We start from the raw sequence: 18931 nt of genomic DNA, 5'->3' as shown, positions 1-18931 counted from the left end.
CGCTTTTACTGTAGCAATGTTAACCAAGGATAAAATACCGCCAAAAACTTGCGAAAAGCTTCTGCTTTAGTAAAGCGCATAAGAGGCCGAAACCATCTGATTGGCATATTTAGAGAAAAAAAAAACAAAATAAACGAGAGAGCTGTCAATTCTAGAACAGCATAAATAAGATAGGAATAAATTAGGTTCGGACATATATAAATCTCGAATTCATCACTGCAGTGGAAGGTTCTCACGAATTCACTGCGATCCGCAAAAGACCTGGCGTACAGTAGAGGAAACTCTACAAAATACCGCAAACAAAAATCCCGGTTGATATGTAAACAGGGGCGGGGGTACTAAGAGGCGAAGCTCTCGCCAATGTAACGAACAAACACTTTTCAACATTTGGAAAGTTTGATGGCGCTGACCAACGAACATTTTGGAGCCAGCTTTATTTCAGTGCAGTTCATTCCAGGTTTCGCTATTGTTCGCTTATCTGGGGAGTCACTGGGAAATGTAATCTTGAAAGGCGCTTTTTATTGCAATAGAAATCTATTCGCTTTGTTGAAATTTTTTTCAAGATATGACTCCACATATTCCTACTTCAGCGAGTACTACCTATACAAACGTTACACTACCAGCGACCGTGTCAGGCGGCATTCTTGGAACTCGTAGCCAATCGACAACAATGTTTTATTTTTTTTCTAAATTCACGAACGATGTGGGTTTCGTTCGCAGACAGCACCTAGAAGATCCGAGTTATTTCCAAGCAAAAAGTCGTGTGCGCCAGTCTGATTTCCTGGCACGTGAAAACGGTACAGAAAAGGGCTATGCGTTCGCGTAGCGGGAAAACGGGCATGTCATTGTGCGAAAGGCTGCAGGCCAGAACGCGAGCCATTCGCATCCGAGATGAAAATGACCTGAGTAAAATGGGATTGACTGCACTGCTTGGTGCGAGGAATGCCATTCGTAACGCGAGACCGTGTTTACCAAGATTCTAGTTCTTTCGATGTTCTAAAACGGGCCGGCCGCAAAAGCCCCGTCCACATTTTTCTTTTATTCCGCAAACGTGCGTAGCTTAAAGAATAAGGATGAGGAGGTCAACATTTCTTTTTTTTTATCTTCTTTAAACCGCTGTTTTGACATATTGCCATTCAGTGAAACATGGTATGCAAAAACTGCGGACTTCGTCCACTTCGAAGGATACAGGTGCGGAAAAATGTATAGGAAAAATAATAAAGGCGGTGGAGTTGCACTGTAGGTTAAAAATAATCTTTCATATAAGTACAGTTTTTCAAGTCTGCGCTTTTTATCAATAGAAGCGGTTCTGTGTTCGGTGTTGGTTATCGGCCCCCTTGTGCAAGAGTTTTGTTCTTTTCTTGATAGCATACCGATAAGAAACCAATTGTAATTATGGCCGATTTTACCATAACATGTGTTGGAACGATCAGCGGCAACAAGTGACTTTCTCGACATCATTTCTTTACATGGTTTCTCTAACATTGTGAATGCGCCTACACGTGCTAATTGGGGTCGAGTGAGACCCTAATTGATTTATGCTTGACTAATTGCGACGAACAGGACCCAGGTGCCTTGCTAAGTGATTTTTGTGACCACCTTTTGTTTTATTCCAAGATGGCGTGCACAAATCACTACACCTCGGTTCAGCCTGTAACACAGGAAAAATGTGTACTGTATTTGCGGAATTGACCCTAATCTAGTACACAATAGTCGCTAAAAATAATAGAGCTGCGCTTTTACTGTAGCAATGTTAACCAAGGATAAAATACCGCCAAAAACTTGCGAAAAGCTTCTGCTTTAGTAAAGCGCATGAGAGGCCGAAACCATCTGATTGGCATATTTAGAGAAAAAAAACAAAATAAACGAGAGAGCTGTCAATTCTAGAACAGCATAAATAAGATAGGAATAAATTAGGTTCGGACATATATAAATCTCGAATTCATCACTGCAGTGGAAGGTTCTCACGAATTCACTGCGATCCGCAAAAGACCTGGCGTACAGTAGAGGAAACTCTACAAAATACCGCAAACAAAAATCCCGGTTGATATGTAAACAGGGGCGGGGGGTACTAAGAGGCGAAGCTCTCGCCAATGTAACGAACAAACACTTTTCAACATTTGGAAAGTTTGATGGCGCTGACCAACGAACATTTTGGAGCCAGCTTTATTTCAGTGCAGTTCATTCCAGGTTTCGCTATTGTTCGCTTATCTGGGGAGTCACTGGGAAATGTAATCTTGAAAGGCGCTTTTTATTGCAATAGAAATCTATTCGCTTTGTTGAAAATCTTTCAAGATATGACTCCACATATTCCTACTTCAGCGAGTACTACCTATACAAACGTTACACTACCAGCGACCGTGTCAGGCGGCATTCTTAGAACTCGTAGCCAATCGACAACAATGTTTTAGTTTTTTTCTAAATTCACGAACGATGTGGGTTTCGTTCGCAGACAGCACCTAGAAGATCCGAGTTATTTCCAAGCAAAAAGTCGTGTGCGCCAGTCTGATTTCCTGGCACGTGAAAACGGTACAGGAAAGGGCTATGCGTTCGAGTGGCGGGAAAACGGGCATGTCATTGTGCGAAAGGCTGCAGGCCAGAACGCGAGCCATTCGCATCCGAGATGAAAATGACCTGAGTAAAATGGGATTGACTGCACTGCTTGGTGCGAGGAATGCTATTCGTAACGCGAGACCGTGTTTACCAAGATTCTAGTTTTTTCGATGTTCTAAAACGGGCCGGCCGCAAAAGCCCGGTCCACATTTTTCTTTTATTCCGCAAACGTGCGTAGCTTAAAGAATAAGGATGAGGAGGTCAACATTTCTTTTTTTTTATCTTCTTTAAACCGCTGTTTTGACATATTGCCATTCAGTGAAACATGGTATGCAAAAACTGCGGACTTCGTCCACTTCGAAGGATACAGGTGCGGAAAAATGTATAGGAAAAATAATAAAGGCGGTGGAGTTGCACTGTAGGTTAAAAATAATCTTTCATATAAGTACAGTTTTTCAAGTCTGCGCTTTTTATCAATAGAAGCGGTTCTGTGTTCGGTGTTGGTTATCGGCCCCCTTGTGCAAGAGTTTTGTTCTTTTCTTGATAGCATACCGATAAGAAACCAATTGTAATTATGGCCGATTTTACCATAACATGTGTTGGAACGATCAGCGGCAACAAGTGACTTTCTCGACATCATTTCTTTACATGGTTTCTCTAACATTGTGAATGCGCCTACACGTGCTAATTGGGGTCGAGTGAGACCTTAATTGATTTATGCTTGACTAATTGCGACGAACAGAACCCAGGTGTCTTGCTAAGTGATTTTAGTGACCACCTTTTGTTTTATTCCAAGATGGCGTGCACAAATCAATACACCTCGGTTCAGCCTGTAACACAGGAAAAATGTGTACTGTCTTTGCGAAATTGACCCTAATCTAGTACACAATAGTCGCAAAAAATAATAGAGCTGCGCTTTTACTGTAGCAATGTTAGCCAAGGGCAAAATAGCGCCAAAAACTTGCGAAAAACTTCTGCTTTAATAAAGCGCATAAGAGGCCGAAACCATCTGTTTGGCATATTTAGAAAAAGAAAACAAAATTAACGAGAGAGCTGTCAATTCTAGAACAGCATAAATAAGATAGGAATAAATTATTGTCGGACATATATAAATCTCGACTTCATCACTGCAGTGGAAGGTTCTCACGAATTCACTGCGATCCGCAAAAGACCTGGCGTACTGTAGAGGAAACTCTACAAAATAACGCAAACAGAAATCCCGGTTGATATGTAAACAGGGGCGGCGGGTACTAAGAGGCGAAGCTCTCGCCAATGTAACGAACAAACACTTTTCAACATTTGGAAAGTTTGATGGCACTGACCAACGGACATTTTGGCGCCAGCTTTATTTCAGTGCAGTTCATTCCAGGTTTCGCTATTGTTCGCTTATCTGGGGAGTCACTGGGAAATGTAATCTTGAAAGGCGCTTTTTATTGCAATAGAAATCTGTTCGCTTTGTTGAGAATTTTTCAAGATATGACTCCACATATTCCTACTTCAGCGAGTACTACCTATACAAACGTTACACTACCAGCGACCGTGTCAGGCGGCATTCTTGGAAATCGTAGCCAATCGACAACAATGTTTTTTTTTTTTAATTCACGAACGATATGGGTTTCCTTCGCAGACAGCACCTAGAAGATCCGAGTTATTTCCAAGCAGAAAGTCGTGTGCGCCGGTCTGATTTCCTGGCACGTGAAAACGGCACAGAAAAGGGCTATGCGTTCGCGTGGCGGGAAAACGGGCATGTCCTTGTGCGAAGGGCTGCAGGCCAGAACGCGAGCCATTCGCATCCGAGATGAAAATGACCTGAGTAAAACGGGGATGACTGCACTGCTTGGTGCGAGGAATGCCATTCGTAACGCGAGACCGTGTTTACCAAGATTCTAGTTTTTTCGATGTTCTAAAACGGGCCGGCCGCAAAAGCCCGGTCCACATTTTTCTTTTATTCCGCAAACGTGCGTAGCTCAAAGAATAAGGATGAGGAGGTCAACATTTCTTTTTTTTTCTCTTCTTTAAACCGCAGATTTGACATATTGCCATTCAGTGAAACATGGTATGCACAAACTGCGGACATCGTCCACTTCGAAGGATACAGGTGCGGAACAATGTCTAGGAAAAATAATAAAGGCGGTGGAGTTGCACTGTAGGTTAAAAATAATCTTTCATATTAGTACAGTTTTTCAAGTCTGCGCTTTTTATCAATAGAAGCGGTTCTGTGTTCCGTGTTGGTTATCGGCCCCCTTGTGCAAGAGTTTTGTTCTTTTCTTGATAGCATACCGATAAGAAACCAATTGTAAATATGGCCGATTTTACCATAACATTGTTGAAACGATCAGCGGCAACAAATGACTTTCTCGACATCATTTCTTTACATGGTTTCTCTAACATTGTTAATGCGCCTACACGTGCTACTTGGGGTCGAGTGAGACCCTAATTGATTTATGCTTGACTAATTGCGACGAACAGGACCCAGGCGTCTTGCTAAGTGATATTAGTGACCACCTTTTGTTTTATTCCAAGATGGCGTGCACAAATCACTACACCTCGGTTCAGCCTGTAACACAGAAAAAATGTGTACTGTCTTTGCGAAATTGACCCTAATCTAGTACACAATAGTCGCAAAAAATAATAGAGCTGCGCTTTTACTGTAGCAATGTTAACCAAGGACAAAATAGCGCCAAAAACTTCCGAAAAACTTCTGCTTTATTAAAGCGCATAAGAGGCCGAAACCATCTCTTTGGCATATCTAGAAAAAAAAAATAAACGAGAGAGCTGTCAATTCTAGAACAGCATAAATAAGATCAGAATAAATTAGGTTCGGACATATATAAATCTCGAATTCATCACTGCAGTGGAAGGTTCTCACGAATTCACTGCGATCCGCAAAAGACCTGGCGTACTGTAGAGGAAACTCTACAAAATACCGCAAACAGAAATCCCGGTTGATATGTAAACAGGGGCGGCGGGTACTAAGAGGCGAAGCTCTCGCCAATGTAAGGAACAAACACTTTTCAACATTTGGAAAGTTTGTTGGCGCTGACCAACGGACATTTTGGCGCCAGCTTTATTTCAGTGCAGTTCACTCCAGGTTTCGCTATTGTTCGCTTATCTGGGGAGTCACTGGGAAATGTAATCTTGAAAGGCGGTTTTTATTGCAAAAGAAATCTATTCGCTTTGTTGAAAATTTTTCAAGATATGACTCCTCATATTCCTACTTCAGCGAGTACTACCTATACAAACGTTACACTACCAGCGACCGTGTCCGGCGGCATTCTTGGAAATCGTAGCCAATCGACAACAATGTTTTTTTTTTCTAAATTCACGAACGATATGGGTTTCCTTCGCAGACAGCACCTAGAAGATCCGAGTTATTTCCAAGCAGAAAGTCGTGTGCGCCGGTCTGATTTCCTGGCACGTGAAAACGGTACAGAAAAGGGCTATGCGTTCGCGTGGCGGGAAAACGGGCATGTTCTTGTGCGGAAGGCTGCAGGCCAGAACGCGAGCCATTCGCATCCGAGATGAAAATGACCTGAGTAAAACGGGGATGACTGCACTGCTTGGTGCGAGGAATGCCATTCGTAACGCGAGACCGTGTTTACCAAGATTCTAGTTCTTTCGATGTTCTAAAACGGGCCGGCCGCAAAAGCCCGGTCCACATTTTTCTTTTATTCCGCAAACGTGCGTAGCTCAAAGAATAAGGATGAGGAGGTCAACATTTCTTTTTTTTATCTTCTTTAAACCGCAGATTTGACATATTGCCATTCAGTGAAACATGGTATGCACAAACTGCGGACATCGTCCACTTCGAAGGATACAGGTGCGGAACAATGTCTAGGAAAAATAATAAAGGCGGTGGAGTTGCACTGTAGGTTAAAAATAATCTTTCATATTAGTACAGTTTTTCAAGTCTGCGCTTTTTATCAATAGAAGCGGTTCTGTGTTCGGTGTTGGTTATCGGCCCCCTTGCGTAGAATTTTGTTCTTTTCTTGATAGCATACCGATAAGAAACCAATTGTAATTATTGCCGATGTTACCATAACGTGTGTTGGAACGATCAGCGGCAACAAGTCACTTTCTCGACATCATTTCTTTACATGGTTTCTCTAACATTGTTAATGCGCCTACACGTGCTACTTGGGGTCGAGTGAGACCCTAATTGATTTATGCTTGACTAATTGCGACGAACAGGACCCAGGCGTCTTGCTAAGTGATATTAGTGACCACCTTTTGTTTTATTCCAAGATGGCGTGCACAAATCACTACACCTCGGTTCAGCCTGTAACACAGGAAAAATGTGTACTGTCTTTGCGAAATTGACCCTAATCTAGTACACAATAGTCGCAAAAAATAATAGAGCTGCGCTTTTACTGTAGCAATGTTAACCAAGGACAAAATAGCGCCAAAAACTTGCGAAAAACTTCTGCTTTATTAAAGCGCATAAGAGGCCGAAACCATCTCTTTGGCATATCTAGAAAAAAAAAATAAACGAGAGAGCTGTCAATTCTAGAACAGCATAAATAAGATCAGAATAAATTAGGTTCGGACATATATAAATCTCGAATTCATCACTGCAGTGGAAGGTTCTCACGAATTCACTGCGATCCGCAAAAGACCTGGCGTACTGTAGAGGAAACTCTACAAAATACCGCAAACAGAAATCCCGGTTGATATGTAAACAGGGGCGGCGGGTACTAAGAGGCGAAGCTCTCGCCAATGTAACGAACAAACAGTTTTCAACATTTGGAAACTTTGATGGCGCTGACCAACGGACATTTTGGCGCCAGCTTTATTTCAGTGCAGTTCACTCCAGGTTTCGCTATTGTTCGCTTATCTGGGGAGTCACTGGGAAATGTAATCTTGAAAGGCGGTTTTTATTGGAAAAGAAATCTATTCGCTTTGTTGAAAATTTTTCAAGATATGACTCCTCATATTCCTACTTCAGCGAGTACTACCTATACAAACGTTACACTACCAGCGACCGTGTCAGGCGGCATTCTTGGAAATCGTAGCAAATCGACAACAATGTTTTTTTTTTCTAAATTCACGAACGATATGGGTTTCCTTCGCAGACAGCACCTAGAAGATCCGAGTTATTTCCAAGCAGAAAGTCGTGTGCGCCGGTCTGATTTCCTGGCACGTGAAAACGGTACAGAAAAGGGCTATGCGTTCGCGTGGCGGGAAAACGGGCATGTCCTTGTGCGGAAGGCTGCAGGCCAGAACGCGAGCCATTCGCATCCGAGATGAAAATGACCTGAGTAAAACGGGGATGACTGCACTGCTTGGTGCGAGGAATGCCATTCGTAACGCGAGACCGTGTTTACCAAGATTCTAGTTCTTTCGATGTTCTAAAACGGGCCGGCCGCAAAAGCCCGGTCCACATTTTTCTTTTATTCCGCAAACGTGCGTAGCTCAAAGAATAAGGATGAGGAGGTCAACATTTCTTTTTTTTATCTTCTTTAAACCGCAGATTTGACATATTGCCATTCAGTGAAACATGGTATGCACAAACTGCGGACATCGTCCACTTCGAAGGATACAGGTGCGGAACAATGTCTAGGAAAAATAATAAAGGCGGTGGAGTTGCACTGTAGGTTAAAAATAATCTTTCATATTAGTACAGTTTTTCAAGTCTGCGCTTTTTATCAATAGAAGCGGTTCTGTGTTCGGTGTTGGTTATCGGCCCCCTTGCGCAAGAATTTTGTTCTTTTCTTGATAGCATACCGAAAAGAAACCAATTGTAATTATGTCCGATTTTACCATGACATGTGTTGGAACGATCAGCGGCAACAAGTGACTTTCTCGACATCATTTCTTTACATGGTTTCTCTAACATTTTTAATGCGCCTACACGTGCTACTTGGGGTCGAGAGAGACCCTAATTGATTTATGCTTGACTAATTGCGACGAACAGGACCCAGGTGTCTTGCTAAGTGATTTTAGTGACCACCTTTGGTTTTATTCCAAGATGGCGTGCACAAATCACTACACCTCGTTTCAGCCTGTAACACAGGAAAAATGTGTACTGTCTTTGCGAAATTGACCCTAATCTAGTACACAATAGAAGCAAAAAATAATAGAGCTACGCTTTTACTGTAGCAATGTTAACCAAGGGCAAAATAGCGCCAAAAACTTGCGAAAAACTTCTGCTTTAGTAAAGCGCATAAGAGGCCGAAACCATCTGTTTGGCATATTTAGAAAAAAAACAAAATAAACGAGAGAGCTGTCAATTCTAGAACAGCATAAATAAGATAGGAATAAATTAGGTTCGGACATATATAAATCTCGAATTCATCACTGCAGTGGAAGGTTCTCACGAGTTCACTGCGATCCGCAAAAGGCCTGGCGTACTATAGAGAAAACTCTACAAAATACCGCAAACAGAAATCCTGGTTGATATGTAAACAGGGGCGGGGGGTAATAAGAGGCGAAGCTCTCGCCAATGTAACGAACAAACACTTTTCAACATTTGGAAACTTTGATGGCGCTCACCAACGGACATTTTGGCGCCAGCTTTATTTCAGTGCAGTTCATTCCAGGTTTCGCTATTGTTCGCTTATCTGGGGAGTCACTGGGAAATGTAATCTTGAAAGGCGCTTTTTATTGCAAAAGAAATCTATTCGCTTTGTTGAAAATTTTTCAAGATATGACTCCACATATTCCTACTTCAGCGAGTACTACCTATACAAACGTTACACTACCAGCGACCGTGTCAGGCGGCATTCTTGGAAATCGTAGCCAATCGACAACAATGTTTTTTTTTTCTAAATTCACGAACGATATGGGTTTCCTTCGCAGACAGCACCTAGAAGATCCGAGTTATTTCCAAGCAGAAAGTCGTGTGCGCCAGTCTGATTTCCTGGCACGTGAAAACGGTACAGAAAAGGGCTATGCGTTCGCGTGGCGGGAAAACGGGCATGTCCTTGTGCGGAAGGCTGCAGGCCAAAACGCGAGCCATTCGCATCCGAGATGAAAATGACCTGAGTAAAAATGGGGATGACCCGATCCAAACGCACGACAGAAATTCCTGTCGCGCATCTGTCGCGCGACAAAATTTTGTGTCGCAAGACAAGCTTTCTTGTCGTGCTATGTGTCGCGCGACAAAGGGTCGTGTCGTGGCTTCTGTAGCGCGACAAAAACCTCTGCAGTGGGGTTTGTCGCAAGACAGACATTTCTGCTGCCGCGTGTCGTGCGACAAAGGTATCTGTCGCAGGCTTTGTCGCGCGACAGACATCTGTCGCAGGTACTGTCGTGCGACAGAGAGAGTCGTGCCGCACGACAGAGCTGCGTGCCTCGACAGAGCTACCTGTCGTGGGTTCACCCGCGCGACAGAAGTGCCTGTCGTGGGTTCTGTCGCGCGGCACGACTTTGTCGCGCGACAGAGCCCGCGACAGGCACTTTTGTCGCGCCCACGACAGGCAACAGCGCCGCCTGTTGTGGGTTCAGCGGCGCGACAGACTTGTAGCACGCCTCTTTTAGCGCGACAGAGGTGTATGCCGCGGGTTCTGTCGCGGCGCGACAGATTCCTCTCGAGATTCCTGTCGAGGGACTGTTCGAACCCGACCGCGGCGGCTGCGTTTTTATGGAGGAAAAACGCTAAGGCGCCCGTGTGCTGTGCGATGTCAGTGCACGTTAAAGATCCCCAGGTGGTCGAAATTATTCCGGAGCCCTCCACTACGGCACCTATTCTTCCTTTCTTTCACTCCCTCCTTTATCCCTTCCCTTGCGGCGCGGTTCAGGTGTACAAAGATATATGAGACAGATACTGCACCATTTCCTTTCCCCAAAAACCAATTATATATGTCGAGGGACTGTACTGCTTTGCTGCAGATTTGTCACAATGCTGTCACTGCGGATTCAGAGCTCAAATTCATCAATGAGGACGTGTCAAAAAGTTTTGTACTACAGAAATAAATTGTCTAAAAAATTCATATATGTAAATGGGTCTAAAAATTAACATGCTGCTAACTCAGTTTGTGAAGGAACAGCAGTTTAGAATTGGTTGTGAGACACTGGAAGTGGTAAGGGAATAAGTCTATTTTGGGCTGGTATAACTGCAAATCTGGACCATATATGAGTGTGAATTTAAAAAATGAGAATGGGGCATGTTTGACAGGTATATACTCAGATAAATTTAGCTTTATAACAATCTCACGTGAAATATTTTATAGCTAGCTGTACATTCCTACCGGTGCTCACCTGTGGGGCAGAAACATGAAGGCTAATCAAAAGGGTCCAACCAACTTAACTTGAGAACAATACAGAGAGCTGCATGGAAAGAAAAATAATATGTGTGTACTGATAAAGGACAGGAAGACAACAGAGTGAATCAGAGAACAAATGTGGATAATTGACAGCCTAGTGGAAATCTAGAGGAAATAGGCTTGAGGCATGTGATGCGAAGGCAAGATGACATGGTCATTAAGGGTAACGGATTCGGTTATAAGAGAAGGCAAGTGTATTTGGCAGAAAGTTCGGTGGGTGGGTTATATTAAGAATTGTGCGCAGAAAGATAGCTGTGGCTGGCACAGGATGAGGTTAAGTGGAGAGATATATGGGAGAGGCCTTCGTCCTGCAGCAGGCATATACGCAACATACATGTTATCATCAGGACTATAGTGATTCATTGTAATAATTTGGTGAATCGATCCACCATATGATCTAGGTTTTACAGAGGATTCGCAAAGTGCTGCATTCAATGGCTAGGTTTAAGTATGCAATGGGCCTGTAGGTGCCAATTTTATATTCCTTAGCCCATTCCTTATGGCTGCCAAATAACTGGCACCCTTGAAGAGCATGATGATGTTCCTTGAAAATGCATCTCATTTATGAGCAGTGGGACTGTCATTGTCATGCCTTTCTGCCACTGATGCTCTCTACAGCATCGAATTGGTAACTGGTCCACACAATGCTAAATCAGTGCCCTCCAAATAGTGCTTATATTTTGGCACGCAAAGCTCTGCACTAAGCAGCACTGAGATACTGTTGTTGGAGCTGCATGACTGTTATATCTCCAGGAAAAGTTGCCAGTCTTCCCCAAGTGAGTTGCATAGCCAGGCATGACTGCTCACTGCAGGCCACCTTGCAGTTGTGCATTCTAGCACCAGATCAGTATTGTTGGGACAGTAAGTAGGCACAGAAATTATTTATTGTCAGGGCCTTATAACACAGAAAATCCAAACCTTACTCAAGGTCACAGTGAACATAACCCTCGTCATCTGCAGAAAATTCAATATGAACACCAAACAAAATGCTGTTCTTACAACTGCTCATGGGTGAAGTTCTCAGCATTATACAGTCAACAACCTACTTCAACCAACCACCATAGGCACCAGCTGCACTGACTAGATATTTGCACAATGCACATGTGGAAAACAAAAACTGTGTTTGTTATAGTTATACTTCACCTATCAAATTCAATTGTTGTCTTAAGTGATGGCAAAAAATAGTCACAGAAAAACAAGGAAACAGTGGTGAACTTACTAACAATGCTTGGTGATTACACATGGCAAAAAATACGTACAGAGCAGCACTCATGCATTCCTGTACTCGGGTAGTCGAAGTGTAGAACATTACATCACAACTTTTGCGATATAATCACTTCAAAACCAAAACTGTAATCTACAAATTATGCATGCGGCAAAATGCCATATGCATATGACAATATGTATGCACTGCCAAAGAAGTAATCGTATTTCAGAAACACAAACTAATTGCGCAGGAATAATACAAAATGCTGGTTACATGTGTGGTAACTACACCTGAGGTAAACTAAACACATTTTCTGGTAACAAAGAGGAAAAATTGATGACAGCATGTCCTTGCTAAGAACTTGTTGGAGCCAGCAATGGTTTCTAAGGAGTCTGCAGAAAGGCCAGGGGGCCAACAGGCAGGAGACACGGCCACAAAGGGAGGAATCAGATGGATCCTTGCAATATGGTACTTCATGTAAATGAGACCTCTGAGCAAAAGAGCAATGCATACACACTAAAAACAGCTGGCTTGTAGAAACTGCACTACCTGGTTCGAAGTTATCCTTGACCAGTGCCACCATATCTTTGCATGAATGACAAAGACAAAGATGCAGCAGAATATGAAAAGCGTAGAGAGGAAATTCTGAGTTCTGCGTCACCAAGAGTAGCACAGCCATAACTTTAGTGGTTTGTTTTGTGGTTAAGAGTAGCTCTAAAAGTAGGTTCTGACTCTGTTACATATCACTTTAGGTGGGGTTACTTCTATGCCTGGCAATTACCTATTAATGACCCTCGCTGATCAAGCACCAGCAAGGACTGACTGTACAGCTGTGTGCTGAATCAATGTCATGTCTGTGTGTACGGCTTGCACTGAGCAACAGCATGACACAGAAACACTATTTTGGCAGGTGCAATCTCTTGCATTGGATCATATCAGGCATAGTATGCAAAATATTTGGCAAACTATGCTGGGTACCAAGGCCAGGGCAGTAGCCAAATGGTTTCAGTATCCATCTTGAATGTGACGGGTGCATGGTTCAATCCCCTATGGCATTCAGTACGGACCGGCATAAGATGCCAGGCACCTATACCACAGCAGTGGAAAAGTGGTTTAAACATCTGCCTTATATGCAAGAGCTAGGTGTGCAGCTCAATCCCTACTGGCAATGAGTACACATTGGTATAAGCTGACTGCTAATGGAAAAGCAATGGGTCTACACCTGGTCTGGTGATCTGCTCTTCAGGGGTGAAATGCTCGGAAAATGAATCTTCGACGCCACCTTACGCTATGGCACTCTTTGGCCAAGACGCCCTTGCGCTATAGGAAAACATCATCGTCATCATGACAAGCAGCTCCAGCCGAGCACATTTTCTTAACCAAAAGCACCCCTATTCGCTTATTTAAATTGGCTTCCCCGATGGCTCAGTGGTTATGATCCTCGGCTGCTGACCCTAACGACATGGATTTGATCCGAGCCACAGCAGTTGCATTTCGATGGAGGAAAAATGCTTCAGGCCAGTGTACTGTGCAATCTCTGTGCACGTCAAAGAACCCTAAATGGTTGAAATTTCCAGAGCCCTCCACTATGGCATCCTTTCTAGCCTAAGTCGCTTAGGGACATTAAACAGCACAGAACCAAACCACAAAACCTATATGAATAGAGAAAAAGGTCTAGGAAAAAATATGTCACAATTATTAAACCTTCGCATAGCATGTATTTGTGTGTGCAGATTTCAAATATGCCATTTAACCTCATGTAAACAAAGTCCTAGTGAACGCATATGTTATGTAAATTTTTGTCACAAGCTTTGAGGAAATTTTGCTGCAAGGATTTTGCTAAAATGCATGGCACTGGCTTCCCCTGACAACATGGAATGCAGCAAGAGTAAAATTAATACTGCATAATACAAATTGAGCTCTAAAGTTTTTAAAGTTGTTGTTATTTAAACAGCATATTTGTAATTATCATTCAAATTATATGTTCTTTTAAGGCTTCAAAAATGTGACTCCAGTAATATAATTTTTTAGGCCTCTATTCTTTATTTAAAGTTGGCAGTACCAAGGTACTGAAATCCTTCTTTCACTCAATCTATGTTGTAATTGTTTGCAATATCGCAAACATAAGAAACATTCTCCATTTCAAGCAACACACACTGGGCAGCAACATCATCAGATGAGCACAGACAGAGATTTCGACTCGCAGGAGCACGCTTACAGGGGTGCATGTACGTGACATTTCGGAAGACTGGCTGGCAGATTACCAACTCTTGGCACACGAGTGCAACCTTTTGGCCATTTATGTTGAAAGAGCAGATGTCTATCACAAGGCAGTAAATGCCATTAGTCAACCTCACACAGTAAGAACAAGTTTTTTCAGGCCTATTGTATTGAGTACTGTGAATGGTGATGCCATTTATCTCTACTCGAGCATAATGTGACATGACAGGCACTTCTCCATACTGAGTAATGAACATTCCGGTGACGGCGTCCTCCAGGTGCATCGATCGCAGTGGTGCTCCTAGCACATGTGCACCAGTTCTTTGCATGTCACGAACCATTAACATTTTGTTTTTTCTCTGCAAGAGAGTTGATGACAGGCCCACAAACCTATTTGCATTTTTGAGCCACATTTTCATCATGCAACGCTCCGCCACCTGCAATGGCACACCTTTTGCGGCTGTAACATGTCTTACCAGTTGCCCATTTCCATTTTCAAATGGAAATGTGGAGGTTCCCCACAGAGGCCCAATCATTTCCACACTTTTAGCAAGATGCAGCAATTGATGCACATTAAATGAGGCATTGCTTTTTCCGTACAGAAAGGAAAACCTGTTCACAAATAATGACAGCAGTTGCTCTGCTTCAGTGAGGTGAACACTACTCACGGAGGTCTGAATCAGCAGAAAAATGCCTTGACGCAACAATGAAAAATGATTTAGGTGCCTTTCAGGGATCAGATCCCTTAAGCAAGGGAGAGCATAATACAGTAACCAGAACATCCACTCAGTGGCCTTCCAATTTTTACGCTCTGAAATTGGTCTAGGCAATCGGCAGAACTTAATCGGAGGCTTCAGTTGCTGAATGCGATGCTCGAGTTCATGAACATGCCTGCCAATATAAAAAGGCTTTCCAACAGCAGTCAGCCATATCTCGGTTACTTGTTGCGTTACCCCCTCAAGAACACAGTGCATATAATCGGGTGGCAGACCCCACACAAGATTGAAGCCTTGGAGGCTCACAAGTGGAGAAAGTCCTTTCACCCCACGCACGGTCTGGCGCTGTCTGTGGGCAGACTGCATGTCTTGACGCATGTTAGTGTGCGTGCGTGGCGCTGCTGGCTCAGCTCCTTGGATATACCGAATCGTGCCTGCAAGAGACAGGCACAGGAATTAAGCACTTACAAAACTACAGCATCATGATGCAAAAACAGAACAGATGACTGCAAAAGAGCGAACGCAGTTGTCTGCTTTCCTTCCATTATGCCTGTGTACATTCTCTGCTGTGACTTCATTGTGAGTATAGACAACCAGGCTATCATAATCAATAAAATCATAGCAGCTGCTAAAGTAAAATAAAACCTCAGTAAATATGAATACACGATTGCCTGTGCTACAACATTGACTCACAATCAATGGAATAACAAAATTCTCTGTCATGCAGTGCACTACAGCCACTTTATATAAAGGGCTCTGAAACACCTTCCGAGGAGAGTGCATCAACTCGCTCAATCAGTGCACTGTGTTTTCACGAAAACCTGACCCAAAATTACACTTCTACACGCAGCATAAAATTGACGAGACCTTCCCGCCGACTTTTTCATGTTCGCATCCTCCTCCATTGCCTGCACCTGCATATGAAAGTTGAGAGCTGACTATTGGTTACATTCTTTGAGACATCAGGCCGCTATCGTGACCACAGCCACTAAGCCGTGCAGCTCCGGCAGGTCAGGAAGCTCCGCTCCCAGAATTGGGGTCGGTGGAGGAGCGTCGACCTTCCAGCATACAAAAAGTGATGAGAGGAGAGGAAAAAGTGCGAAGACGCTGAAAGTTTAGATTTCAACTACAGATAACTCGGCTTCTACAAAGCGCATTAAAAATATTCTTGCTGGGCAATACTCGTGAAGCAGCGTGTTTTAACATCCCAGGCATACCGCAACTTTATTAGAGCCCCTTTAAATATGTGCACTGCTATATCACAGTACTAAATTTGTCACCAGCCCGTTTATGAGGCTTCAATGCCATGCATCAGGGCCATGTGTACTACATGAAGCTTTTTGAGATGCCTTAAACACGAAAACAATGCTAGCAGTGCAAGACTGCAATCATGGTAAGTATCTTGTGTCCTGCCTTATGTCAAAGGATGTTGTATCTAGATCTTCAATGTCAGACTATACACAACCAGTAAATTGCACACCCTGCAATAATGAAAACTTAATATTCAAGGAGCAATGACAGGATGAAGTCAACTTGCATTAATAAGCATTTTCAATACATGTTACTTCTCATGACATGGACTTTGTTTCTGAGCCTCATAATGCTACTAGTAAGTGTGAAGAGAAGTGTACAAGAGCAGATGCCACGATATCAGGCACTGTGCATACAAATGATTATGTTGCCAATGCCACTCACGCAGGTGGCTGCCTCGCACAAATTACACGTACCTGTGCCATGAACAAACAGTGCTAAAACAATAAAATTACAAGGTTTTAAAATATGACAAAATACTGATGTACAGGTTAAGCAAGCTATGACGCTCAGCATACAATACAAAGAACCCTTAGTTTAAAAGCATTTGGTAGACCACAATGCAAGCTAATATGAATACAAGCCCGATTCCCCAAAATGAATGGCTTACCATCGACAGCAGTTCCCTTCTGCAGGCACCAGGAGCACCCGAAATATCCATTGAACTGCTTCATGTTAAGCAAAGATGCCCTGGCTGGCGAGTCGACACAGCAGCATGCCACAGTCAGTCTAGACAGCACAGTTTCAGAGGCATGCTTCCACACTATGGTGCCAATGTCATTAAACGCCTTGACAAACGCCTTCATAAATAGATGTTGAGGAGGATGGGTCTTCGCAAACCACAGTGCCCCCACAATTACATTACGGAACCGAATGTTGAAAGGCAGCTCATTTATGAGTAGTTGAACAGGCCATACACTAGCCTTACTGGATTTAAAAACAGGTGATCCATCTGTGTTCATAGTGACTGTCAGGTCACTCCATTTTGCCTTCAGTTGGCTTCTTGTGCTTCGATAGAGCCGCCCATCTGTGATATCTGCATACATGGAAGGTACAGTCGAGGCCATTTGCTTCAAGCGGTGAAACAGTAACCCAGAGTACTGTGAAACGATGTCGTAGATTTGCTCCTTCAGGTTGAAAATTAGAAAGAAATCGCCTCTTGCTATCAGCCGCCGCACCGTCTGCGTGGTGTTGCAATGCATGCATGTGAATGTGTGTGTTGTTTCCTTCCTCCCTTTGCTTCCAAAGTAGCCAAAGCATACCTGGCAAAAGAAGTGGACCTGAAGGGAATCCATTTCAGTCTCCCACATCTTCCTAAGCATGTGTGTGGTGTCAGGCAACACGTCACTGCCACAAAGCGTGTTGATGAGCTTCAACAGCCCCTCTACTTGGGTCCAAGAGAGGCCTGCGTGCACAACGTACGTCAAAATTAGAAGGATGGCCTGTGCTTTGTTTATGGCCCTATTGGGCAGGGTTTCTTTTGCACATTCTTCGAAATAACGTCTGAAGTTTTCATCACGTTCTCTGAATGACGCTGGCTCTTCTTCGTTCGGGGGGCCCCCCTCGCCACTCTCGCCCGCCTCACTGAAAGATGCCCATTCATCTGTGTTGGGAGTGCCGCCTTCGCTACGCTCGCCGACGTCAGTGAACGATGTCGACTCGCCTGAGTTTGGAGGGCTGTCTTCGGCACTCCCGCCTACATCGCTGACCGACGCCATCTCGTCTTCGTTCGCAGGGTGGCCGTTGTTGCACAATTCCACTGGTTTTGATCCGACAGGGTGATCGACATCGCCGATTGCCTGTTCGTGGCAATCAAAAAAATCGTCAGGCGCTTCACTGCCATCAACACAGCTAGTATCGTCTCCTGAGTGGCTGGAACTGTCTGAACATCGGCTTCCGTGCGCATGGTCGGACTCGTCGCCTTGTGTCGCACTATCCACGTTGCTAGCGTGAGCGCGTCGAGCTCTCTTCAGCTCATCGTTGTACGCCGTCTGCCTCGGCACATCCCACGGCTGCCCGGGCTCCAAGTACTGACGGTACCGCTTGCGACGAGGAGTACTCATCGCTGTACGTACGAGGGGCAAAAGTGTTTGCGGTGCTGCCGGCCTCACGTTGGTTGGATGCGACTGCTCGCCAGGAAGAAAAGTGAACACGACCAAACCTAAATATAAACGGATTGGATTGGGTTGGATTGTGGAGGGCTCACTCGTTTGCTCTGTGTTGAACCTTCTAAACGAGCTCTAGTCCACCGTGGCTGGAATCGAACACGAGTGCTCAGTCCTCCTCTCAGTATCGAGCGCAGTGAACCGACACCTCAGGTGTCGTTTGATTTGAACCATTAAGCCATATACCGTGGCGGGGCTTACTAAAGGCTGCCCAGGTTCGAACCCAGCCGCGGCGGCTGCATGCGTTTCGATGGATGCGAAGCGCAAAAAGCGCCCGTATGCTATGCGATGGAAGTGCACATTAAAAATCCCCAGGGTCGAAATTATTCCTGAGCTCTCCACTGCAACACTTCCCTCTTCCTTTCTTCCTTCAATTCTTCCTTCATTATTTCCCTTACGGCGCTGTTCGGGTACCCGTGCACTGAGATGTGAGGTCATTTCTTTCCTCAAAAACCAATTTCTTTTTTTTACCCGTCAAAAAAAAAAAAGTTGGCC

General features: G+C 44.0%; 1 protein-coding gene across 1 annotated transcript; it reads right to left on the bottom strand.

Moving 5' to 3' along the window:
* Positions 1–15283: 15283 nt before the first annotated feature.
* Positions 15284–18510, bottom strand: LOC144109845 (uncharacterized). The gene is made up of 3 exons (XM_077642625.1): positions 16882–18510; positions 16656–16687; positions 15284–15394 (listed from the first exon to the last, which is right to left on the bottom strand). Exons 1-3 carry the CDS (start codon positions 18332–18334, stop codon positions 15284–15286), a joined length of 1596 nt encoding a protein of 531 aa, XP_077498751.1. The 5' UTR covers positions 18335–18510.
* Between the last annotated feature and the right edge of the window lie 421 nt (positions 18511–18931).

This window comes from Amblyomma americanum, chromosome 11 (genome assembly GCF_052857255.1).
Source record: "Amblyomma americanum isolate KBUSLIRL-KWMA chromosome 11, ASM5285725v1, whole genome shotgun sequence".
NCBI lineage: Eukaryota > Metazoa > Arthropoda > Arachnida > Ixodida > Ixodidae > Amblyomma > Amblyomma americanum.
This window is presented reverse-complemented; position numbering and strand designations above follow the sequence as displayed.

Excerpts from the sequence above, each read along its gene's own strand:
- LOC144109845 (XM_077642625.1), bottom strand. The coding sequence starts at position 18,334 with ATGAGTACTCCTCGTCGCAAGCGGTACCGTCAGTACTTGGAGCCCGGG. Across the intron at positions 16,688-16,881 it reads GAAGGGAACTGCTGTCGATG|GTACGTGTAATTTGTGCGAG; the intron begins GTAAGCCATTCA and ends TTCATGGCACAG. Across the intron at positions 15,395-16,655 it reads TGTGCGAGGCAGCCACCTGC|GCACGATTCGGTATATCCAA; the intron begins GTGAGTGGCATT and ends TGTCTCTTGCAG.